This window comes from Apodemus sylvaticus, chromosome 12, assembly GCF_947179515.1.
Source record: "Apodemus sylvaticus chromosome 12, mApoSyl1.1, whole genome shotgun sequence".
Lineage (NCBI taxonomy): Eukaryota > Metazoa > Chordata > Mammalia > Rodentia > Muridae > Apodemus > Apodemus sylvaticus.
This window is the reverse complement of record NC_067483.1, coordinates 31,921,150-31,945,877: the sequence shown is the minus strand read 5'-3', so window position 1 is coordinate 31,945,877 and position 24,728 is coordinate 31,921,150. Positions and strand designations below refer to the sequence as shown.

General features: G+C 41.3%; 2 protein-coding genes and 1 long non-coding RNA gene across 10 annotated transcripts in view; 2 read left to right on the top strand and 1 right to left on the bottom strand.

Annotated features, from left to right (window-relative positions):
* LOC127697741 (uncharacterized) overlaps nucleotides 1-8,223 on the top strand; it is a 37,543-nt gene extending 29,320 nt beyond the window's left edge. For 3 of the 7 annotated variants that reach the window (XM_052201034.1, XM_052201038.1, XM_052201035.1), the window contains 3 exons: nucleotides 1,355-1,454; nucleotides 7,077-7,202; nucleotides 7,527-8,223. In XM_052201034.1, the coding sequence (XP_052056994.1) occupies nucleotides 1,355-1,454; nucleotides 7,077-7,202; nucleotides 7,527-7,888 (588 nt within the window). In that variant the 3' untranslated portion in view covers nucleotides 7,889-8,223. Of the gene's footprint in view, nucleotides 1-1,354; nucleotides 1,455-2,298; nucleotides 2,367-7,076; nucleotides 7,203-7,526 lie in introns of all 7 variants that reach the window. The other 4 variants (XM_052201037.1, XM_052201036.1, XR_007980522.1 and 1 more) reach the window with 3 other exon arrangements.
* Nucleotides 1,401-7,530, bottom strand: LOC127697742 (uncharacterized). Of its 2 annotated transcripts, none has more exons than XR_007980523.1 (3): nucleotides 7,363-7,530; nucleotides 4,027-4,158; nucleotides 1,401-3,823 (listed from the first exon to the last, which is right to left on the bottom strand). It is a non-coding gene; the product is annotated as an uncharacterized LOC127697742 (long non-coding RNA). The 2 variants fall into 2 exon arrangements; XR_007980524.1 differs by lacking the exon at nucleotides 7,363-7,530 and adding an exon at nucleotides 7,130-7,220.
* Nucleotides 8,021-24,728, top strand: part of Actr3 (actin related protein 3) — a 42,305-nt gene continuing 25,597 nt past the window's right edge. The window contains exon 1 of the mRNA XM_052201033.1: nucleotides 8,021-8,220. Within this exon, the coding sequence (XP_052056993.1) occupies nucleotides 8,177-8,220 (44 nt within the window). The 5' untranslated portion in view covers nucleotides 8,021-8,176. The remainder of the gene's footprint in view (nucleotides 8,221-24,728) is intronic.

Here is a 24,728-nt window from a genome sequence, read left to right as displayed (position 1 = left end):
AATCCAGGGTAGAAACTCAAGGCATGAACTCAAAGGCAGGCTTTCTATACCACTTAGTATCACCCATTCACAGCAAGTTATTACAGCAGGAACCACGGAGGAACATTACTTTTTTGCACAGGCTTGTGCTTAGCAAATGCCTTATGCAGCCCAGGGCTGTGTGCCTACTGAATGGTACCCACCAACAGTGGGCTGGGCTCCTCTGCATCAATCAACCATCAAGATAATCTCCATATAGGCTATTTATCTATGTAATTTTTCGATCTAGGCTTCCCTCTCAGAGGACTCTAGGCTGTGTTCAATTGACGGTTAAAGCTAACTAAGGCAAGTGGTATGTTTCTGGGTTCATCGGCACCAGAACAAAATCTAACTATCGAAGCCTAACTACTAATCTCAGTGCTTCCTCCCTGTGGGTTAATGAACGGAAGAGATGGCTAACTGTCCCTCAAGACCCAGCCTTATTTCCTTCTGATACAAGAGAGGCCCTGAGGTTTATCTGGTGTGGTGGTTTGGATAGGAATGGCCCTCACACTCATATGTTTGAGAGGCCCATAGTGAATGGCACTATTAGGCTGTTGGCCTTGCTAGAGTAGGTCTGGCCTTGTTGGAGGAAAGGTGCCACTGAGGGCCAGATTTTGAGGTTTCAAATGCTCAAGCCAATGGCAGGGAAGCAGTTTTTTCTTGCTGCCCGCCAATCCAGTTGTTGACACTTGGCTCCTACACCAGCATCACATCTGCCTGCATGCTGCCATGCCTCCCGCCATGATGATAATGGGCTAAGCCTTGGGAACTATAAGAGAGGCCCAACTAAATGCTTTCCTTTATAAGAGTTGCTATGGTCATGGTGTCTCTTCACAGCAACAGAAATCCTCACGAGGGCACCTGCTCACAGTGGTACTTGGAACAGAGGTTAAACTTGGACATTTTTTTATTTTTTATTTTTTAATTTGCCAAACTCAAAATGTCTTGTCTTTGTCGTTATTTTTTCTCATTTTTCTTTTCAGTAGCTGAGGATGACCTTGAGCTCTCATCATGCTGCCTTGACCTCTCGAATTCCAATGTGTGACATCACACCCAGTTTTTTGTAGCACAGGGCATGGAACCCAAGGCCTCAGAGATACTAGCTTTTACCAGCCGAGCCACACAGCTGCTCCCTTTGCCGGCATTTTCATCTCTTCTAGATTCACCAAAATGGGATTTCTAAATACCATACCCGAAGAGCATGAGGCAAGGTCTCATGTAGTCCAGTCCTCACATGGCTGTATATATACATGTCTGCAGCCCCAATTTTAAGTACTTGGGTTTTTTTTTTTTTTTTTTAGTCAATAACTTTTTGCATTTTGTTTTTATTTAGTATATGGCTGTTTTGCCTGCTTGTGTGCTGTGCGGCTCATGCATGTTCGGTGTATACAAAGCCAGAAGAGAGTCCTCCAGAACTGGAGCTGCAGGCTGTTGTAAGTCACCATGTGGGGTGCTGGGAACCCAACCTGGGTCCTCTGGAAGAACAGCTAGCACACTTAACTGCCGATCCATCATCTCTCCAACCCCCTCCCTCAATAAGTTTTAATGAATAACGTGTGGTAATTTCTAAGAAGATGTGAGTGCTCTCACACAGTATTTAATGTGTCTACTTTCCTGTGACTTCAGCTACATTTTCTTTAAAACATCGGTTTCCTGGGCTAGGGACAGGCAGTCAGGACAGTGCCAGCTGCATGAGCATGATGGTAGCCTGAGTTTGGATCCCCAGCACCCCTAATAAAAGACTGAGTGTAGGTGCTAACACCTACAATCCCCTTACTCCAGCATTGGAGAAGTGGAAAGGGGAGGGGGTCCTTGGAGCTTCCGGGACAGTCAGTGTAACAGAATCTGTGAGATCTAGGCTCACTGACAGACTGTCTCAAAAAGTGAGAGTAATAGAAGATAACAGTGTCAATCTCTGGTACACACACACACATTTTTCTTCTACTTTTAACTTAAAAAGATTTCTAGTCAGTGAAATTTAACTGTTCAAGGAGTCAAATCTTTCCATTGGATTTCCGTATCACTTACAGTTCTTAAATTGGTGCAGACTGTGGGAACCAGCTGCAGTTAACTTAAATCAGAGGGGACTTAGGAGAGGTCGCAAGAAACACAGATCCTTGAAGTGTAGGGAAGCAAGCAGACTTGGGAATTACTAAGAGCTAAGCATGTGGTCGATCTGAGCTAACAGGAAATTGGGGTGTCTTGAGTGAGCAATCGACCCAGACTTATCAAGTTAACCCCATTAGCCCCCCTTGGTTTTCTTTCTGCTTCTAACAGGTTGTCTCTGCAAGATCTTTTGACTGATGCCCTCTGTCTCTATCTTTGGAGAAGCGTGGGCAGAAGGGGTGCGTATGTAAACAAGGTGGTCAGAAATGGTTTGGCAGGAAGTGTCTGGGAAGTTCTCTGTGTAGCTGAGGGAGGCTGGGCCAACCAGCAGCACACAGGCTGACCAACTTTGCTAGCAGCAAACAGGAAGTAGAGGAGATCCTAAGCAAGCAAAATGTTTGGGTCAACAGAGGATGAAAAACAAGTATAACATTCTCCAACAAACGCTGGGAGCTTCCAGATGTTTCCAACAGTTACTGCCTTTGCAGGCACAGGACAAGCTTAGCTATATGAAACAGAACATTAGCAGTTTCTTCATGTCTTTGAAGTTTTTACATTTATTTTACACACTCTGTGTGTGTGTGTGTGTGTGTGTGTGTGTGTGTGTGTGAATGAATGGGTATATGTGCTGTGTATACATGTGTGTGTGTAAACACATATGTGGAAATCAGTTATCTCCTTCTGGTTATCAGTTAAACCTTGTGTGGGTTTCAGGGATCTAACTGAGGTGATCAGGCTTGTCCGATGTGCCTCTCCTTGCTGAAGCATCTTGCTGCCCTTCCCCACTTCCTGCCAACGTTTTTTCATATGTGGAGGTCACATACAACTAAACCCCAGAGGCCTCTGAAGTAGAAAGTAGCGGTGCCTGGGAGGAGAGGTGCGCGGAATTGGGGGTAGATATGATCAAATAAATTGTATTGAAAATAAAAGGGAGGGCTGGAGAGATAGCTTAGTGGCTAAAAAGCACTTGCTGCTCTTGCAGAGGAGCCAAGTTCAGTTCCCAGCCCTCATAATGGGTGGTTCATAACTGCCTGTAATTTCAGTTCCAGGGAATCTGCCAACTTCTTCTGGCCTCTGTGAGTACCTCATGTGGTACACATACATTGATATATATATACACACATAAAATAAATAAAAAATGAATGAATAGATAAATCTTTAAAATGAAAAATTGAAACCCATTCAAAGACAACAGTATAAATCATTCATGAAGGCAGAGCCCTCAAAGCATACCTTAACAGTTCTGTCTTTCCATATACCTGGGGTTTAGCTTCCAACACATCTACTTTGGAGGATATACTCAAACAATAGCGCTTCACAAAGAAACACAGATTTCAAATTTCTCTTGGGAGGAAGGCTCTGGTAACATCAGGCTTGCATTCCCACATAGCAACGGTTCAGTTACTGCCTTCTGTTGGGTGTGGGCGCTGTGCGTTGCCACATCTTTCTGGTGGCCCACATCACCCATCACAAACCAAACCAGAACTGGAAGTTTCTGATCCTTGGGTTGGGATGTAGTCCAGTTGGCAGAGTGCTTGCCAATCAGGCACGAAGCCTGGATTTAATCCTCCATAATCCGTCACATAAATGGAGCATCGTGGCACACACCTGTAGTCGCAGCAGTGGTGAAGTGGAGTCAAGGAAGATCATAGATTCAAGGTAATCCTTGGCTACACAGTATGGTCTCCATTAGACCCTGCATAAACAAACAAACAACAAACACTAAAAAGCTTCTGGCCTTTGCGGTAACTTCTTCCTGGCAATTGCCCAAGATCAGAATATTGGAGCGTGTTCTTAGGGACCTCCGGTCTGAGCTGTGCTTGGTGTCATTTCGAAGTCTCTTTATGCCACGCTTAGAAGAACTTTGGTAGGATTTTTTTTCAGTCTGACTTAACTTACCTTTAGGTAAGCAGGTCTGAAAACCACCTATCTGCTTGCACCGAGCCACAGCTTGATGTTCTGACCAAAGTGGTCTCTCTGTCCATTCCGTGCCACTTCAAAAGCAGTCATGGGAAAACTGTTTAGCGTCTTCTAAAATGAGGGGAGGGGGAAACAGCCACAAGGCATCTGAGAGAAGACTCACTCTTCTTGCTTGACTGCTGTGAGGACATCTCACGCCTTTCCCTTAGGGCTGTTCAGAAGGAGCAGCCGTGACTATTCTCCACACGTTAACTGAAGCTGCCGCCCTTCAGTGCACACCAGCTCCCACAGGAAGGCTGCTCCCTCACCGCTTTCTTTTCTTTTTTCTTTTTTTGTTTTTGTTTTTTTGGATTTTGGTTTTTTTGAGACAGGGTTTCTCTGTGTAGCCCTGGCTGTCCTGGAACTCACTCTGTAGGCCAGGCTGGCCTCGAACTCAGAAATCCGCCTGCCTCTGCCTCCCAAGTGCTGGGATTACAGGCATGTGCCACCACGCCTGGCTCACTCACTGCTTTCTACCTCTGGATTAGAGCACACAGTGTATCCACCCGGGATGCCACCGTATCAGCTCTGAACAAAGCATATGTCAAGTCAAGAAATACAACCCTCACCTCAGAAGGCATAAAAGAGAGTTTATTTTGGAGCCAAATAGAAGTATGGCCTAGAAATAGAGACTTCAATTACCATTAAATTTGTTGCAAGGTAGTAACAGTCTCAGGATGTTTTTATAGTAACAGAACAAAGTAAGTCATAAATTACGATTTTTTTTAATACATTGATGGAAACAAAGGGGTGTGGCTTACAGCAAAGTGGAGGAAATATCTGTTAGGCCTCAGATGATATCTCAGTGACATCGATAGCCTTTTTTGGTTGATGGAAACCAGTGATCTATTAAGTCAATATATTCTAAAAGGATTTATCTGTTAGTTACAGCATGTCAGGACACCCCAGGCATGGGCAAAGAAATAGTTATATAGGGAGCTAAAGATAGCCCCCAAGTAAATTGTAACTAGGCTCTGGACCTCCAACCTCTCACAGTCAGTGAAGTTCTAATTAGTTATCCGGCCTTCCAGAAGGTTCCAAGTAAGATGCTATTCTTTCCAGAAAGTTCATTTCTCCCAGCCAAAACCTTTTTCCCCCTAGTTCTTTTGATAAGTTCCAAGTTGCTTTGGGATAAACTTGCGATGCTTAGCGGTCTCTACAGACTTCTGCACCACCCTCTTCCTCAGGGTTCATTTTTCATCACACCCTCTTTGGCTGTCATCATTTTAACCACTGAAAGGAAGAAGTCAGACTCCCCTCGCCCAGGACTGCTTCAGGTCAGGGCCAGGGTACCTGCACCTTCTCTTCTTGGGCCCTCTCTCCCTTCCTTCCTGTTTCTTACTCTCTGTGGCCTAACCACTTACTTTGTTCAAGTATGACTGCCCTGCTGGTTTCCAACCCTTCACCCATTTCTCACAGTTCTCAGCACTTTTCTGTGGCTCTTAATACAATTTGTTTCTCTATTCCTGGGCAGAACTCTGAGATCAATCCCCTTATCTATTCTTTGCCCCACTATTGTCTCTCCCATACAGAGCAGGTGAGAAGTACTTTTCTGTCAAATGACTAACAATAAGAGAAAACTCTGTATTTTACCCCTCAGGTCAGCTTACCATCTGATAACATAATATTCTGCATTAAATAATGCATTCTTCCTTAATGTATTATTATGGTTTTATATAAGCAAACCTAGATTAGCCTGTTCAAAATATGCCCTCCAGTGAGTATGGCACAGAGGTTATAGGGTGACCAAACACTTTAGGATGAGAACTGAGGCCTGCTCTTCTGAAGGGAGTTTAGGCCTAGTATGCTAAACCTGCCCCAAAGCCTCATGGCTTAGGTCACAGGCTGTATAGGGAAACTTGTTGCCCTGATCAATGGGCCTGTTGTAACACTACCTTCTAAACACTGATATTTCTACACAGACTGGCACTGCCCTTAACCTTGGCTAGAGAAGTTTCTCTCTGCACTGGTTAGCAGTTAAAGCAGACACAAACCTAGTCAGAGTGCTGAGGGTAACTGACTGAACGCTCAGCCTTAGATGGTCCATCTATGTGGACCCTCACCGCTCCACAAAGCACAGGGAGCATCATGGCAGGCAGAGGGGGTGGGGAAAATAGAAGAAGAAGATGCGGTCTTCAGGACATGACACAGATTTTGCAGTTATGGTTGGTTACTTGAAGATCAAGCCAAGATTAGACAGCATTTCAACAGGCCAAACTGATTGCATTCAGTGGATTACAAAAATAAATAAATAAATAAATAAATAAATAAATAAATAAATAAATAAATGAAAAGAAAACCAGAGGGGGCATGAAGGGAAGAGGAGGAGGAGGAGGGATACCTTGGGATATCCAGGGGAGCTAGAGAGATGGTTCTGGGTAAATTCACTCATGTTTACATGCATGGAATTACTAAAGTATAAATAAAAGACAAGTCTGTTGGGAAGGAAAGCTATTAACTTTCCAGGTTCCTGCTGATGAGAAAGTAAATTATCAGGTTCTACTGCACATTGATTTTGCATAATCCCCTGGGATATGACCCAGCAATGTACTTTAAGTTTTCTATGTCACTCTGATGTATTCAAGCTTTAAAAGTATTGCTTTTTAAGTCTGCAAAGAAAAACAAAAAACAAAAAAACCCTCATATATTTTTCTTTTCATTTTACCACTAGAAAAAGATGGTATCAAGCTAATAGTACTACATAGAAGGAAATTCATTATCACTCCAACTAGAATAGAGGCCACCTGCAGAGTCTATTATGTAGAACACAACCTCTGGGACGCTGGCCTTTCCTAAAGGTCTGAGACAATCTCACTACTCTTGGAAGAAGTTTATCATCACCCCCAAACCCAAATAAAGGCCAATTGAGCAGGCTATGCAGAGCACAACCTCTGGGGAGCTTGCTTTTTTATTTTTGTTTTACATTTTCTTATGAGAGGATGTGTGCAAAATTAAAGAGCAACTTGTGAGGGTCTTTTCATTCCTTCCAGCATGTGGAATCTCCAGGAATCAAACTCAGGTTAGTGAGTGCAAGCACCTTTACCTGCTAAACCGTGTCACTGAGCCAACACTTCTTTTTCTTGAAGACATACAGGAATCCCAAAACCCTGAAGAAGGTGGGTTTGTCGTTATTGTTTAACCTAACGTCTTGGATCCTTGCCTTTCTTAAAAGCAGAGGCTCACCATTTTGGGGAGTTTGCAAGCTACAATGTAATAGTCTAACTGACAAAAATCTCAGGGCACAAACCTTTGTTCATCCCTCTTCTGACTGCTCACCTATATCGATAGTGGGGACATGCCGCTGTCCACGTTTCCAATTAGCCCCTCACCCCACAGTAGGAAGCCTTCTGTTCATTCCTCAAGTTAGTAAAGAAGAAACACGCTCACACCCACCACCACCAAAAGCCAGCCTCATAACTAAATAGCTGCTCGACTTCTAGGCTTTCACCGACCAGAAAATGCGAAGTGGAATTTTCGCAAGTCGGAAGCGGAGCCGCGACCCACAGCTGCACGCCGCCGCGCATGTGCAGCCGCATCAGAAACCCTTCAAGCTCAGTTTAGCTTCTGGGTTTCTAGCTATCTGAAAACCCAAAGTGGAGTTTCTGGCTCTCCGGAAGGGAGCCCAGGCCGGGCGGCCATACGCAACGGCGCGCGCGCGCGCGCGCGCGCGCGCACTCGCCCCTCCCACCCGGAACCGGAAGTGGGAGCGATCGCGGCCTGGGGCCTGGCCTGGCCGGGGCGTCGGCAGCGGCGGCCATCTTGGCTACCCGCGGAAAGGCAGTGTGAGGGGAAGAAGTTGTAGGGTGGGGGCGGGAGTGAGGAGGAGGAGGAGGAGGGCCAAGAGCGGAGGGGTGGAGGAGGAGGCCGCGGCGGGGCAGGGCGGGGACAGCCTGCCGGCCGGCCAGCCTGCTGGGCTTGCGGAAGTACTAGCCTACTGCTCACTCGCTACTGCTCGGGCTTCCCACAGCTCCCTCCCTTCCTCCCTCAGGACCGAGGGCGGCCCAGGCCAGTGCATGGTCAGCTTGCTCACGTCTCTATCCCCGGCCTCTCAGCAGCACGGAACGGACGGCAGCGGCGGGCGAGGAGGAAGATGGCGGGACGGCTGCCGGCCTGTGTGGTGGACTGTGGCACGGGGTACGGCGGGTCTTCTGGGTGGGGAAACCGAGGCTGGGGACTGCCGGAGAAGGGAGATGAATGGGGCGAGCCGGCCAGACCGGCGAGGGGTGGTGCCGGGAGCCTCCCTGCTTGGGTCGCCCCAACCTCCTGGGACGGAGAGCTTTTCAGGCCCTTCCTTTCCGAGAAGGCCGTCTGGCCCACCTGGCTTTCCTCTCCCTTCTCTCCCGTCCCTGCCGGCGAACCGGGGCACTCACTGGGGACCTCCAGACATAGGAGCAGGGGGGAAAAAAGAGAAGCGCTCCTTGCGGGTTTTGCAAGATCGCGGTGACAACCCTCAATCTCTAGGGCGTGTGGGTGGGGAGAGCGGAGAACCGGGCTGTGAAAATGGGAAGCTAGAATGGGGGCTTTTGCAGAGGACCCACGCGCCGCCTGTTTTCCGCCCACACCCATTCTTAGCCGTCTCCCACTCCCCATTGAACCAAGTCGGTTCCAGCGAGCAGGATCTCATGGGGTTATTGCTCTTGCCTCAAAAAAAGTCCCTTAGTGAGCAAGCGCGCTGCAACTTCCTTAGTTTTGTCAAAGCCGCTTCCTGCTTTCCGTCTTTTATAGCCTTATAAGGTAGTTTTTCGTCTCCAACGTTAGCCCGTCTTATTAGAACTTTCAAAATTAAGCAGGTTGCATAAAGAGTAGATTATGAGTGCTAGGTATCAGTATGTTTGAGCTAAAAAAAAAATGTTCTGGAGTCCACGGAGGGAGATAGAAGGAAGAGAAGGGACGCACCCTGGAACCTAAACGCTCACGTTCGTTTTGTGACTGTGCCTTGAAAGCTTGAAAGGAGGTATAAAGGACTGTGTTTGATTTAAAGTAACTGTTTCTGATGGCAGTGTGGTTGACTAAAATGACTTGGAAGTAGTGGGGCTTTGTATTAATGAAACCTTGTCAAGAGTTGCAACTTGCACTGTAGTGAGCTCCGGAGAAGACTGGACATTTTTTATGTTCTACGTTGAAATACTTGGTGGAGGAAGAGGCCTGGTTGATCTCGCATCAGTGCTATTGAGGACAGTTGCCAACCTTTTCCCTCTTATTCATCCTACCACAGTTATTTAAAAGATGCCCTTCTCCTCAACACTAGCTAGTCTGTGCAAATCCCTCCAATCTTTACTCTCCTGACTTTATTTCTAATTCTGTCAGGCAGCCGGAAACAACAGAAAACTTAATTTTTTTTTTCTTGGAAAACACTAGTTTAATCTTGGAATTTCTATGTATTTTCTTAGTTGACACCTTATTATAGTTAGGTTTTCTTTTAATCCAGTCTCACCTCCCTGAAGTGTGTGTGTGTGTGTGTGTGTGTTTATCCTTTCATAGTTTAGTTGATGAGTAGTTGGATGTTAGAGCCTTTTAAAAACTCAAATTGGCCGGAGTGAATAGGACTTTTCCAGTGTATTGTATTGAGGTGACAGTCCTATGCAGCACTTTCAAGCTGTAGAGATCACTGGGTAAAGCCACATAGTCCTGGGCCACCCTGTAAACAATGCCACAGCAGCTTAAGGAGGACTTGTCTTTATTCTTTTTATGTTCCTGTTTTCCTCTTTGGAAATGCAGTTTGGGTTATATTTGAATAACCCAAACTGCATTTGGTATCTCATTGAACTTAACTGTCCTTAAGTGACCTTTTTTTCTGAAAGGGCAACCTTGAATTACAGACACATTTGGAGTGACCAGGAGAAGTGGTACAACTTATACCTCGGCTATTTCTGTCTAATATCTCAGTTACTAAATCATTACATTATTATGTTGCTCTCACCTTAAAGGAGAGGTCAACTGGACATTCATTTATGATATGGAGGAAAATGATTGAAATCACTTTCTCTTTAGTATTTTTACCTTTGCTCACAGTCTGACTTTCCGAATTTGGAGTTTTCTTTATTTTTGCTTCTGAAGAGTGTGTGTGTGTGTGTGTGTGTGTTTTCCCCCCTAGTTGGCTATTCAAGACAGCAGTTTGAAAGTCACACCTTGAGCTTTATTAGGAAAGTTCTCTCTCAATGCCCAAGATAAATAGCATGTCCAAGAATGGCTAGCGGGGAGTTTTACATCTAAAATAACTGTTTCCTAAATGCAAAAGGTGCGCTTTTAGTTTGTGTGACATCCCCACAATGCATTTACCTCTTTGGTCTCACTACAATTACTCTTTTAGAGTAAGTGAACCATTTACAGGTTGTTCAGCCCATTTCATTAAAGAATTTAGGCAAAAAGTGGTAGTGTGTTAAACTTGAGGGTGGTCTTACAAGCTGTAAATGTTAGGACACGTGAGATTTAATTCTAGAACTTTAAGAATCCTACAGCATGAATTCATCATAATCTAGGTTCAGGTCATGAAGTATTTTTCAAATACCCAATGAATTAAGAAATACTACATATCTGTATCAGGTCAGTGTACCTTTCTTAGCAGAGTATTGTAGAATGAAATTCTTGCTCAGAGGGCTGGTTGCTTCAAAACAAACTGTAGGGCTTGGGAATGTAGCTAAGAGGAACATGCCTTATTAGCATACACAAGGCCCTGCCTCAGACCCCAGTCTACCAGGCTGAAGAGCAGACATGAGAAAAGCAAGTCTTAAAGCTTTAGAAGGATGTACTGCTTCTGTAATAAAGTTGTCCTAAGAGTTTCATTTTGCCTGTTTCCCTCTTTTCTCCAACAGTGCATTATGGGTTTTTCTTTTCTCTCTTTATGTATTTTGTTTTTTACTCAGAAACAGCTTTGAGCTTTAATATTTCCACTGATTAAATAACAGGTTAATATGCAGTCTTATTTTACAAGTCTTGAATATATTTAAATAAATTACAGGATTTCTCAGATCTAATTAATTTTTTAAAGGAGTCTTCCAACTGTAAAGCACAAATAATTTTGTTGGCTTCGGTGAAAATAGATCTTTATAATTCATCCTGTGGCCAGGTCCTAGAAGTTAAAGACAGGGATGAGTTTGAGAGTAGTGGGAAGCCAGGGATGAATGAAGGCATACTTGAGAATTTTGACTTTCTTGCTTGGCTTCTCTTCATAATGAGTTATAAAGTCTAAAAGGCAGGAGCATTCATACGATCTTGATAACAAAATTTCATTAAAATTCTTATTACTGATGACTTGTGTGTGTTTGGAGTATCAGACATGCTGCTGTTGAGAAGCCAGTTCTTAAGCCTCCCTCTCCTGCTAGTGTCATTACTGTCTGCCAGGGTCAGGTTGATACATATGCTGCCTTTGCAGGTTTATTGTTAAACACAGTTTAGAATTTTTATTTTCAAAATCAGAGGGGAAAGGCTGGCTACTGGTGAACCTGATGACCAGGATTTTAACTTGTTCTAATCTTATTGACTTGTGACAACTTTTTTTTAGTTAGGTGGTGGGGTAGTTCTATATATTTAGGCCTGTGGGGTTCCTTGAGCCCCATTTCAGAGAACTTTTTCATCATCTGTTAGTAAAATTAATCCAACTTAGTTCTTGCTTACAGTAATATTGCAAAAATAATCCTAGCCATATGAATTTGATTGAATTACCAGTGAAATTTTTGAAAATTTTTGTCTTTCTTGAGGTTTTTTTCCCCAAAGATTTGAATTTTTAAACTGTTTCCTTGTTCAAAAAAAAAAAAAAAACCTGAGGTTTTTCAGGAAATAACATTTCGTGAGAGCTGTGTGCAACCTCTGTGGTGAGAGCTGTGCATCAGCTCCTCCCCTTCCCTTCCCCTGGAGCACTGTTGTTGGTAGTATGTAGACAAGAAACTTAAGTTCCAGGTTATACCACTTCCCTGGTGTACAGTAACTTGGAGCCTGGAGGACCGACCACTGAAATTTTTGATAATTTCAGTGTTTTGGGTTGGAGAGGGATTGATTTATTCACTAGTTACTTGAGGATGGTTAAAGTTTACTTTATACTTCCCAGTAGGCCAGCCGCTCTTGGAATAATAGTAAAAATGTCTAATACATTCTGCCTTCATGCATTTTAATCCTAATTTAAAAAAATTTAAGGGTGAGTTTCATATCTTGCATCCCAGTCCCACTCTTCTCTGGTCCCCTTGTGTCTGCTCTCTACCCTTGCAGCCTTCCCTCAAAAATAAGAAAAAACCCACAAACAAACAAAATAAACAAAACAAAGCATAGAAAATATCTTGTAGTAACAGCCCTAGTGTGTTATAGAGTGTCCCACAATGTACCCCTCTGTCCACACACCTTCTCTTGTCAAATGTGCATTGTAGTGCCAAGTAGTGGAAATAAGCAACTCAGGCTGTCCTTGAACTTATAGTGAGTCTCTGCTCTCAGTTTCCTGAGTGCTGAGTTTACTGTTGTGAGCCACCACAACCAGCTAATACTGGCAGTTAATCAAATGTTAAATGGGTACTTTTCAGATAGTAAGAGCTGTTTTCCAGGTTTCAAGGAAAGCAGCGGTTGTGGTCTAGAAGTCAAGCAAGCTGTAATGAATGTCAGATTTGAGCCTTCTTTTTAAGAAGCTGGGTAGCTGCATAGGAGAGTATTTTACAAAACAAAGGAAGGAAAAGTATGTCTGTGCATAGTGTTGGTGGGAAGAGTGGCTGCTTGCCTCGTTTATGAGTTTTGGGCTGTTTGATAACAAAATGTGAGTTTATAGTTTGCACTGTGAACTAATGTTTATCCAATACCTACTGTGTACCAGGTTTTATATTTCAGCAAAACTTTGGTTGCAAAAGAATTCTACTTTATAGGGAATATAGGGAATCCAAATTCTGAAGGAGGAGGAGAATAATACTGAAAGGCAGGTTTCCTGAGTAGAATGCAGTGGAACTGCATCTGGGAGAGGTAGACAGAGGAACAGGACTTGGTGTATAGCAGCAACTCTGATCTGTCCTGAATCTGCTCCAGTTATTAAGAGTGGATGAATGTGAACAGGAATTAGGAAGATGGCTTTGTTTTGTTCTTTATTTTATTTTTTTGATACTGAGTTCTATGTAGCCCAGGGTGGCCTTGCACTTCTGTCTTCACCTCTTGAACAAACACTAACATGCTGGACTTGCACTGCCACACCTAGTTAGTATGTTTTTTTAAAACTGCATCAGAGGTTCTCTATACACAGTGCGTGGAGTCTTAAGAATTGGACTATCACTATGTGTTCCCGTGGGCTTCATAGATGATTCTATTCTTGTTTGTTGAGATCAGTTCTTACTAAAGCTCAGCCAGGCTGGAGCTTACCATGTGGCTAAACTCAAGACAATCTTCCTATCTCAGTCTCCTAGAGTGGGGATTGCAAGTATGAGGCAGTATGCCCTGTTTCCTACATGACGCTTAAGCAGCCTCCTCAACACCAGCTTTGTTGGTGGATATTCTATAGTAGTGCACAGTTTTGCAGCAGTCTGCTGGTAATAGGGACGGAGTGGAAGGTAGAAGCATAAGACTACTGCTTTGTCTGTAACTTCCCTTTCACAGTGCATGTTGTTTCTATATGGCTTGCACGGACTCTTGGTCAAGTGTTTCAAATTTAATTCAAGTTCTGCCATAAAAGAACCTTTGACATAGAAGTACTTTGGACACTTGGAGTCCCGGAGGTCTTATTTTTCTCACATGATTTAGCAATTGTAATTTTCTACCTTATTTATTTTTATCATGGTTTGTTGCAAATTATAATCATCAGTTAGCTCCCTCTCTCTCTTTCTCTTTCTTTCTTTTTTTTTTTTTTGAATTAAAGGGTTTTAAAGAAAAAGAACATTATGTTTCGTGTTTATTTTCTTATCTCACACAGACCTTGGCCTGCCTGCTGTAGTTTTGCAGTCAGAGTGGTTTTTGCTTCTTTAAGAGGATGGAAGGATGTACTGCTAGGGTTTGGAATTAGGATTGTAGATAGAAGAGTGAGGATTTCAAGATTGTGACCTTGAGTGATTAGGTCAGTATAGAAGTTAGATTTTTGCTTTTAACAAAACTTGTTTTATTTTTGGGGGGTGTGGATATAGACCCCAAAAATATAGGACAATTTTGAAAAAATACAGGCTTGGCAGCAAGAGCCTCTATCTACTAGACAATCTCTTCTGTCTAGGAATTAATTTTAGGAATCTTTAAGTTTGGAGACAGAGAGATGGTTCTGTAGGTGAAGGCACTTGTACCTAGCCTTAGTGGTGCACACCAAGTAAATGTTGAAAAAAAAAAAAACCCACAACAAAAAACCCAGCAAAATTGGAATAGTTGTATTTGTAACGCTATCTGTAGCTGGACATGGTCTTGAGGAATGAGAAATATAGGCAATTCCTTAAGTCAGAGAGACATTGTGAAGTTGGGGTAGCATTTTGTAAACCGAAGCTAATGAAAGGAGAATTGAAAGAGAAAAGTACAGAGACGTTGAGCATCGGTACTTCTTTAATACGCAGTGTGAAACAGCTTCTGGAATGTCATGATGGGCGCGAGGGAGCCAGCACATGTGGCTTGTGAGTCATCATTCTATTAAGTCCTGTTTCTAACAGGAGGGGAATAGCTTTACAGTTGTGCTAAATCCCGCTCGCTCCCCAGTCTGTGACAAGGGTTAAAATGTTAGCCTGGAGGCAGAAGTGTGGAATGGCTAAATTGTAGCTTCCAGCAACATTCCCTCCACAGAATTCCTCTAGTTAATAAAAGCATTCAGTGTGTGTAATTCTATTGGAACTTGTTAGGGTTTTAATGACATTACCTGTATATAATAGCTATATGTATAAAGATGCAAGAACAAACAGTTAAATGCTAACAACACTACAAAATGCACTCTCACTCACCAGGCCCTTAAATATTCATGAGTTAGGCAGTGCAAGATAGGTGATGTTACTGTTATAAATTTGGTTCTTTAGAAAAAAAAGTGATGAATATACCTTGTATTTGGTTGTTGTGTAACTATGTGGGCCTTTACATCCTAAGGCACAAAAAAGACATTTCATAATAATCACTGGAACAAAAAAGACAGATGACATTCTTATGTTCTCAAGAGGCATTTTGTGAAATTTTAATGATTTTTTTCTTCTTGTTTCAGTTTTTTTTTTGAAACAGTTCCAAATGGTTCTCAATCCATTGCGCTAATTTCAGCTTATTAGCTTTTCATACCAGTTCCTTGAAACCAGTAAAGGAGTGGCAGTGAGCTTGTGTACCGTGTCTTCTTTACCCAGGTACCTGAACATATAGAGATGTGCTGATCAGACCTCCATTTTCTTCCTAAACGCTTTTGATTTCTTTTAAAAAGATAATTTATTTCAGTTTCCACTTCTAACAAGCTACAACACTCTGCATTACCCCAGTGTTAAGTATGAACAAAGGGTTTTTAAGAGGAGGGATTTAGGATACAAAGACCTTACATTTGGGCTTGATTTTAAACTTTGAAAATGTAAACTACGCTTTTAGTATTAGTCTAAGCCAGAGAACAGGTACTTGCTTATTTAAGTTTAGAAATTATTTTAAGTAAGTATAAGGTGTCTTATAAGCATCTTTTAAAATAATTTATTTACTTTGTGTTACTTTCATAAATTAAGTGAAATTGTGTACATTAAGTGATGGTTTTGTGTGTCAGCTTGACACAAGCTGGAGTTATCACAGAGAAAGCAGCCTCCCTTGAGGAAATGCCCCCATGAGATCCAACTGCAAGGCATTTTCTCAATTAGGGATCAAGAGGGGAAAGGCCTATCCTGTTGTGGGTAGTGCCATCTGTTGGCTGGTGGTCCTGGGTTGTATAAGAAAGCAAGCTGAATAAGCCAGGGGGAGGAAGCCAGTATGCAGCACCCCTCCATGGCTCCTGATCAACTCCAGCCTCCAAGTTCCTGCCCTGTGTGAGTTACTGTCCTGACTTCCTTTGGTGATGAACAGCAATGTGGAAGTGTAAGATGAATTACTTCTTGGTTGTGATGTTTTGTGCAGGGATAGAAACCCCGACCAAGACAAATTGTAATGAATTTTTTTATTTTTAAGATTTAAATGAAGTACCTAATGATTCACATAGAATTATAGAGCTGAGCACTGCACTGGAGAATGTGTAGTGGGGAGAGCAAGTGTGCATTTCTGTGAGTGGGTGTGGTGAAACCTTAGACCTGCCCCCAGTGACACACCTCCTCCAACAAGGTCACACCTCCTGTTAGCAAAGTCCTCCTTCATTCAAGTAACCCCAGATGTTGAATGGGTTGTGGAGATCTGCCATTTCAAGGTCCTTTGTAAGACTGTTTTTTTTTTGAGATAGCTGTTCCTCTTTCAGAAACCTTATAGAAATAGATACATTATGTGTATTTACATTTTAAAGGTAAGGATCCTGAGGTATTTAGATCTAGAGCAGTGATCTCAACTTTACTAATGATGCCTCTCTTTAATACAGTTCCCTCGTTGTGGTAGTGACCTGACCATAAAATTACTTCATTGCTACTTCATAACTGTAATTTTACTACTGTTATGAATTGTAAATATCTGATATGCAAGATAGCTGCTGATATGTGACCCCTGTGAAAGTGTCCTTTGATCTCCAAAGGGGTCATGACCTATATGTTGAGAACCTATTTGTTGATCTAGAGTTTGATCCCCAAGATGCAGTCCTTCCAGAAACTGCTCCAGAATATACTGTATTCAGTACGTGGTTAAAATTTTAATCCAGTTTTAATTGGAATTATTCTTAAGCATCCATCTTTTAAAAAATATCTTTAGAACTACTAAATTTAGTATTTTAATGTTGATGATTTTTCTCTATTCCTGGTTAAGTGAATGAGACTGAGACTATAAGATTTATTTAATCAAGCTTTATGGCAACTGGCATAACTGGGCAGTTAATAATGTATTTTAATCCATTCAACTAATCTGGCTAACTCCCAGCCAAAATCTCCAAGGTACTTACATTTTAGTATTGGTCTGGCTCTCTGGACTTGAGGGGTTCAGGTGTTTTTTCAGTGATGTCTCTCCAGACCCCTTCCTCTTGGTGAATCCTCTCATCCACCTGTCTCTCCTCCTGGCTGGCAGAAATCCAGCCCTATTCTCTCTTCTGCCCAGCCATTGGTTGATCAGCTTTTATTAACAAATCAGAAAATAAGCGGGAAGCAATGTTTATACAAACTTCAAAACAGCAGATATTTAGAATAAGCATTACAATGCCATGTCCTGATTGCAACAAGATATGGGGGCAGAGAAATCAGCATTTGAATAATGCAAGGATAATCTTTACACTGTGCACAATATCATTATGCTTACCAGTATAAACATGGAATGTGTAGAAAGGTTATAGTGACCAATTACAATGCAAGTTAAATGAGGAATTGTGTGTAGTTCATGTCATTCTGAGGATAAATATTGTATCTAATGGACATGTTGACAATTGCAGATTAATTTTAGATCAGTTAAGAAAATAATTTGTTAGTAGTTAAATGTCAAAAGGAAAGTGACTCTGTTTTTGCAGTTTGAGTTTGAAAGTGAGTATCTCCTGTGCATTGAAAAGGAACTGAGTGTGAGGTGGAGCATACTTGTAACCCCAGCACTGGAGGAGGAAGGAGGATTAGGAGTACAAGGTCATCCTTGGCAGTATAGTGAGTTTAAGGCTAGCTTGGGACACCTGAGATCCTATCAGTCCTTTATTGTTAGCAACCATACAAAATATAGTAAGATAAATAATCGAATTTAGGAAAATAAATTTCTTTAGAGAAAGAAAAGTTAACTAGACTCTGAGGCATTGTTTTGTGGTTCTGAAATAATGATTGTGTAGTTGATTGTGTAGTTAAAATGAAACTGTTTATTGAGTAGTAGGGTTAGATAGATGGTTATCTCTGGAGCACATGACATTTGGGGCCATTTTATCTAAAAAGCACAGGAAGTTCTAATAAGGACATGAATGTTTACTGTTCAAAAGTCTTTGTAATTTTCCTTTATAATAAAAGGGTAGTGACAACAGCAAATAATTAGTAATGACTGAAATGTTTATTGTCTCTAGAACACCTTTAAAAGGCAACCTAATCAGCTATTTAGATTTTGGAAAATTGTCTTTTAATGCTGAATTCTTTTATCCTGTGGCTGTCCTTGTCAGTACGTGTGAACAACCCTGCTCACATTGTGTCAGGTTCCATTTCAGTACTGAAAACCATTTGTAAAAACAAAAGAAGATTGAGCTTTTAAAAGGGGGGGATAGGTTTTAAAATTGCTAGGAAGACTGAGAACAATCAAAAGAAATATACCTTAGTATATTTCCTGTAGGCATTTTGGATACAGTAACATTAACAAAATTACTCCAAGAACTGTGAAAGAAAAGAGATTATTGAGTGCAGGAACACAGGAGAGTCCAGACAAAGATGTGCTGCAGAAACAGCATGAGACCTAAGCTGAGCCCTTGCTGCACTCAGGATGCCAAGTTCTGATCAGACTAGCTGGAGTTAGAGCGTGGATTGTAGAGTTTGCACCTGATGTGTGGTGAGTTAGTATCCCTTTCCTCTGCTACCAAGACTTAATTCTCACAAGTGGTTCCTGCCAACTAAGATTGGAAATTAGAACTTTTTCTGGAAGGAAAAAAAAATTATAACACTCCCTACAGCAGAAAAGATAAGGAAATAAGAGTAAACATACAGTGCATTTTGTGTGCCAGGCACTGTTGTAGCTTTCCATATGCTAACTCATCATATACCCAGGCTCATCTCCAGTATAAACTTCTTAGCAGAGATCAGACATGTTAGGTGTGATGTGTAAAAACACTTGAGTAGTTTTTAGCATGTTCACCAGGTAATACAGTCATCAGTCAGTTGGGAGCATTTTCCTCATTCTAGGCTCACTAACAGTTCATTCTTTCTTCCCTCAACACTTGGCAGAGTCTTTCTGATTCACTTTCTGACTTTATGGATTTGTCAAACTTTGGGATTTCACAAAAAATAGAAGCATAAAATTTGTGGTCTTTTGTGATTGGTTTTCATGGAGGAAGTATTTACTAATGTGATCTGTGATGTTTATGATGATGGACAAGAATTGCCTTATGGATTGGGAATTTGGAAGAGATTATTTCAGGAATGGATAGAGGCATGTGGGTAAAATATTAAGGCCTAGGTCCTAATAGCATGTAAGGAGGTCTACAGAGGACAAGTCATTTGGGAAGGAAATTCACTAATTCTTAGAAAGTGAAGTGAAGTCTGTTGTTATTTTTAATTTTATGGAGCCTTGTGAACTTAGATATTAGAAGATTAGAAGTCTGTTTCTGTGATCTTATAGTCAATCATTATTCATGTGTGTAGGATCAGGATCTAGACTTCAAATGGTAGAAGCACCTCTTATCTATCTATCTATCTATCTATCTATCTATCTATCTATCTCTATCTATCTATCTACCTACCTACCTACCTACCTACCTACCTACCTATTTATTTATTTAATTTGGTGGCAGGGTCCTTGCTAGGGTAATATGGGTTAGCCTGAGACTAGTTCTGATCGTCAAGTTGGCCTCAATTTAAGAACCTTCTGCACCAGCCTCCCCACACTAAGCTTCCAGGAGTGGGCCATTGTTCTCCTGTCACAGTGTCCTTTTGATCCTAAGTTCTACCAGGTTTTTTTGTGTAAGGTTGAACATTTACTTGCGGAGAGAAAAGGCTTGGAGTTGTAGAATTAGAAGAGCTTGCTAAAGTAGTTGTAATTTATTTTTCCAGCTAACATTTGCTTCAAACTCTCCTGTGAATTAGCTATGGCATTCTTACTCTAAAGTTCTTTTTTTTTTGAATATATTCTACATTTACATTTCAAATGCTACACCCATTCCTGGTTTCCCCCCTCCTAGAAAACCCCCAACCCATCCTCCCACCCCCTGCCCCTCCACCTAACCCACTCCCACCTACCGGCCTCGATTTCCCCACACTGGGGTATCTTTTTTTTTTTTTTGATTGAATATCATGTTCATTTACATTGCCATGGTAAACTTTTTCCCAATTTCCCCCTCCCAAAGACCCCCAACCCCTCCTCCCATCCCCTGCCTCCACGTATATGCCTTTCCACCCAATACACTGCCCCTTCCCCCCTCACTTTTTCTTTGTTGAGGCCTCTGTTGAGCCTTTACCTGACCAAGGACCTACTCTCAAGTTCTTAACTGTGGATTCTACTTTTTGAGTTTGGTTATAGAATAAAGAGAAAGTGAAAGATGATCTTTTTAACAGCAGGGTATATTGCGATTAATCTGGAGGCATCTTTGACTTCAGCTGGATAACCATATTGTAAAATTGTGTACAATATATCTTGCTATGTAAGGATAGAAGCAGGTTTTTTGTAGGCTTTTAGCTGCTAAGAAATTTTAGAAAATGGGTTTCACAGACTCAGTGGGGTGAATACATTCTATTCTAAGGTACTATGACCTTGTGTTTGTTGTGTTGTGCAGTCTGCTTTAAAGTTGGAGAATGCTGAAAGAAAACTAGTGTCATCTTAGACTCCTTTCCTAACCCTCTCTGTAATACTGGAGATTGAACTCAAGGTGTGGTTCATATTGTATAAATCCACTACCACTGAGGTTCATTCTCAGCCTTCACAAGTTTATGTGGGGATAAGTGGAGCAGGGGTCGAATGCCCATCCCACCACTTACGCTCTGTCCTTCTGAGTCATCTGCTGTGTTCAGAGTATTAATATGTTTATTATTGTTTGGCTTTTAACACAGCTCATTTTATCCAGTTTGTTTTAAAGTGTGATCCATACTCCTTTAAGTGGTTTCATATTTAAAATCTATTGGTATTTTCAAGTATGTTATTTGTTATGAGATGCTTTTGAAAGCAAAAAAAGCACAAACTACTATATTAAATAAAATTGCTAGTGAGTTCGGAGTGAGGAAAATACCCCCAACTGGCTGGTGATTGTATTACCTAGTGAACATGCTAAAAGTTGGTTAACTAGGCTCAAATCTTTCTCTTTTTCTAATACCACCCCCCTTCCCCCAATTCCATTCAGGTTTCCTGATTCTTTATCAATGTCATTGTGCTGTTATGTTTCTTCAGTGGTCTTTATATATATATATATATATGATACTTTTTTTAAAAAAAAAAATGCCTAACCAGTTTCAACATGTCCTTGGAATTTTCATGTTTCTGGTGATTCTTGTTACAAGATACAAGAGTATTTTTTACTTCATAAAAGCAAGGTTTGTGGCCAGTCTTTATCATACTTTGGGATTGTCTCTTGGTTTTTCCTATGAGGAGTTTGCACAGGACTGAATGTACAGCTGATTATATATACTGCTCAGCTCAAGGAATGAGAGGATTCAATCCGGGGTTTTTTTTTTTTTTTTTCCTGTTTTTGTTGTTATTGTTATTTTTTGTTTTTTTGGATTTGGTTTTTTTGAGACAGGGTTTTTCGAGACTATAGCCCTGGCTGTCCTGGAACTCACTCTGTAGACCAGGCTGGCCTTGAACTCAGAAATCCGCCTGCCTCTGCCTCCCAGAGTGCTGGGATTACAGGCGTGCGCCACCACCGCCCGGCTCTCAATCTGGTTTTTAAAAACGTATCTATCTATCTATCTATCTATCTATCTATCTATCTATCTATCTATCTATCTATCTATCTATCGTTATGGGTATTTTGTCTGTATGTATGTCTATGTACCACATGTGAGCCTGGTGCCCTCCAAGGCCCAAAGAGAAGTTGGATACTTGTAAGTTGCCACATGGTTGCTGAGAAGCAAACCCAGGTCACTAGAAGAACAGCCTGTGCTCTCAACAGTTGACTCATCTCTTCAGCCCCTACTTTTTTTATTAACCATTTTACAATTGAGTAATCTGAGAGAAATCGAAACAAATTCGTATTCTTACCTTGTAGGCAGTAGATTATCACTTGAAGATTTTGGGTTAGGCAGTGATTTGTAGAGATTCTTCTCTTCTACTTTGTAGGAGTATCCAGAATAAAGAATCAGGAAACCTGTCCAAACTTGAAGGAAGGACATCCTGTTTGAGGGTTTCAGGCCCATCCAATATGAGGCTATCTGTGTTACACAGGTTGTCCATGCCATACCATGAACTCCATTCCATTGCCCTCTTCCATTAGTGCAGTGCTTTTCAACCGGTGCTGCTGACTCTCACTGGATCGCAGACCAGATATCCTGCACGTCAGATACTCATTACGATCCGTAACAGCAACAAAGTTACACTTATGAATATCAGCAAAGATAATTTTATGGTTGAGGTCAGCACAACATGAAAAACTGTATCAAAGGATCACAGCATTAGGAAGGTTGAGAGCCATTGCATTAGGCAACTTATTAATAACCTGGATTCTTATGGTAATGTTCAAATTTAATGTTGTAATCTTATTTCTGATGGGATCCCCGTGGGAGGAACATGTTCATCAGTCTGTGGTGCTTTTTATGTACGTGAGCACTTCAGATTACTGTGTGCAGACCTGTGGGCAGTTCAGAAATGCTCACTTCCAGCTATTTTGGCAGTTTTGTTTTACTCCGGATCTCCCTGCACCCTCCCCCCCCCCCCCACATAAAGATTTGATATTAGTAATACATTTTGAATTGGAAGAATAAAATACTACTTTGTTGTGAAAGTGTATCAAATATAAAGAGTTTCAGTTGGCTTATAAAATGGTAGGTTTGTCATAATTGTATACATTTAAAACCTAAGGTCCATATGTGATTTAAGATGGTGTAAGGAGTGGACAGGGTGGAGAGAGAATGTGTGAAAGTAGAATTTTCAGGGATTCTGTGTGTGCTGTTCAGGTACTGTGGTAAATAAATACTTTACCATGCTATCTTGTTTAACCCTTGTGAGAGCCCAAGTTAACTTTCTTACAGTCAGAGATTATTAAAAAGATAGAGGCAATTGGTTGTCTGGAGAAGTTGTCTAAGTTTCGCCAGAGGCAGTTGGGACATAACCTGAAGTTTGCAGGATGAGTAGGGATGTAGCGGTTGTGTTGAGAGCTGGAGGTCAGTCAGCATATGTGGTCAAAGCAGGGTTGATAGAGGCAGGCTAGTGGCATGAACTGAGCTGAGCTCTTCAGAAGCTGTCAGCATTCTTTGGCTCCAGAGGCTAACTGCATCAGAGCAGCTGGGAGGGGTTCTTAGACATCTCCTTAAAGGAACAATATTGTGTTTGAGAGTTTTACTTTTAAAAAAAGAAATGCATAAACAGCGGGAAATATTTGAAGGTTTAGGTGACAGCAAAATCATATTTTGGACTGTCTGTGTTTCTTGTAATAGTTATTGGTTGGATGTGTTTGGCATACTCAGGTTTTTGAACTTAGTCTTGGGGTGGACCATCCCAAAAGAAATGCTTTTTTCATATTTGAAAAGTTTTCTGCAGATGTTATCAGAGTCTAGTAATATCATAGCAAATTATCTTCTATGTATTTTAGTAAGTTTGCATATGGAATAATACAGTGTTGTGACTGACTCTCTAAAGCTTACTTGTAGTTAACAGTGTGCACATCTGTCTTATAAGTAGCTCTTAGCATGTTGTCAAAGCTTCATTACTATTTCTTATTATTAGAATTTTTACTAATATTTTAATAGTTTTTATCGTTTTAGTAGTATAGGTGAATATACTGAATCAAGACATTAAAAAAATCACTTTAATAGTTTAACACTCAAGTGATGTGACATGATATATAATTTTAAAAAAATCATCTCACTTCTATATCCTACTTGCTTTACTCCCATATATGCAACCAAAATTCCTTACGTCATACATTTTAGAAATAATTTGTGTCTAGGTTATCAAATGTAATTCATATATTTTTATTCTTCTCCCTTGTGTTTATTTCACTTTTGTGTAGATCTAGTACACTTTGCTTGTTGTTCTCTACCTTGCTTTGTTCAGTTACCCTAGTGCATCTGAAAGTGTTCCAATCAGTATGTAAAAGGGCCACAGCAGTCATCGTGTAAACTGAGTGTATTTTGCTAGTTTCCCTTTGGACATTTCCACTCTCTTACCATTACAAACAAGGTTATAGAGGTTTTCTTGCATGTTGTTTCACACATGTAGAATAGTCCTGTATTATTAGTTGATTGAAGTAGTAGTGGTTAGTGGGATGGCTCAATGAGTACAGGTGCTTGCTGCCAAACCTGATTACCTGTAGACTTCTATCTCTAAATCCATATGGTGAAAGAGAGAGAGCCTAGCGCCAAAGGTTATTCTCTGGCCTCCACGTGCATGGAGTGGCTTGTGTACACACAGTAAATGAGTAAACTTACAAAGGCAGAGTGTGTGAGTAAAGGCTCTTGCTGTCAAGCATCATGATCTTTGACACCTACATGATAGAAAAGAGACCCAACTCTCGAAAGATATCCCCTGACTTCCATACTTATGGTGCTTCTATGCATATGGTGTACACTTATGCATGTATACATGCATTCATACATACATAATATATATTTTTTTAGACAGTTGTGGGCATTTGTAGCTTAGTAATGGAGCATTTGCCTAGTTTTTGCAGAGCCCCACGGTTTGGTCTACAATACAGCAGGAACAGAACTATTGACATATGGGATTTTGATAGTTTCTCTGTGTTACAGCCCTGGCATTCCTTCAACTTGCTCTGTAGTCAGGCTGGCCTCAAACTCACAGAGATCTGCCTGCCTCTGCCTCTT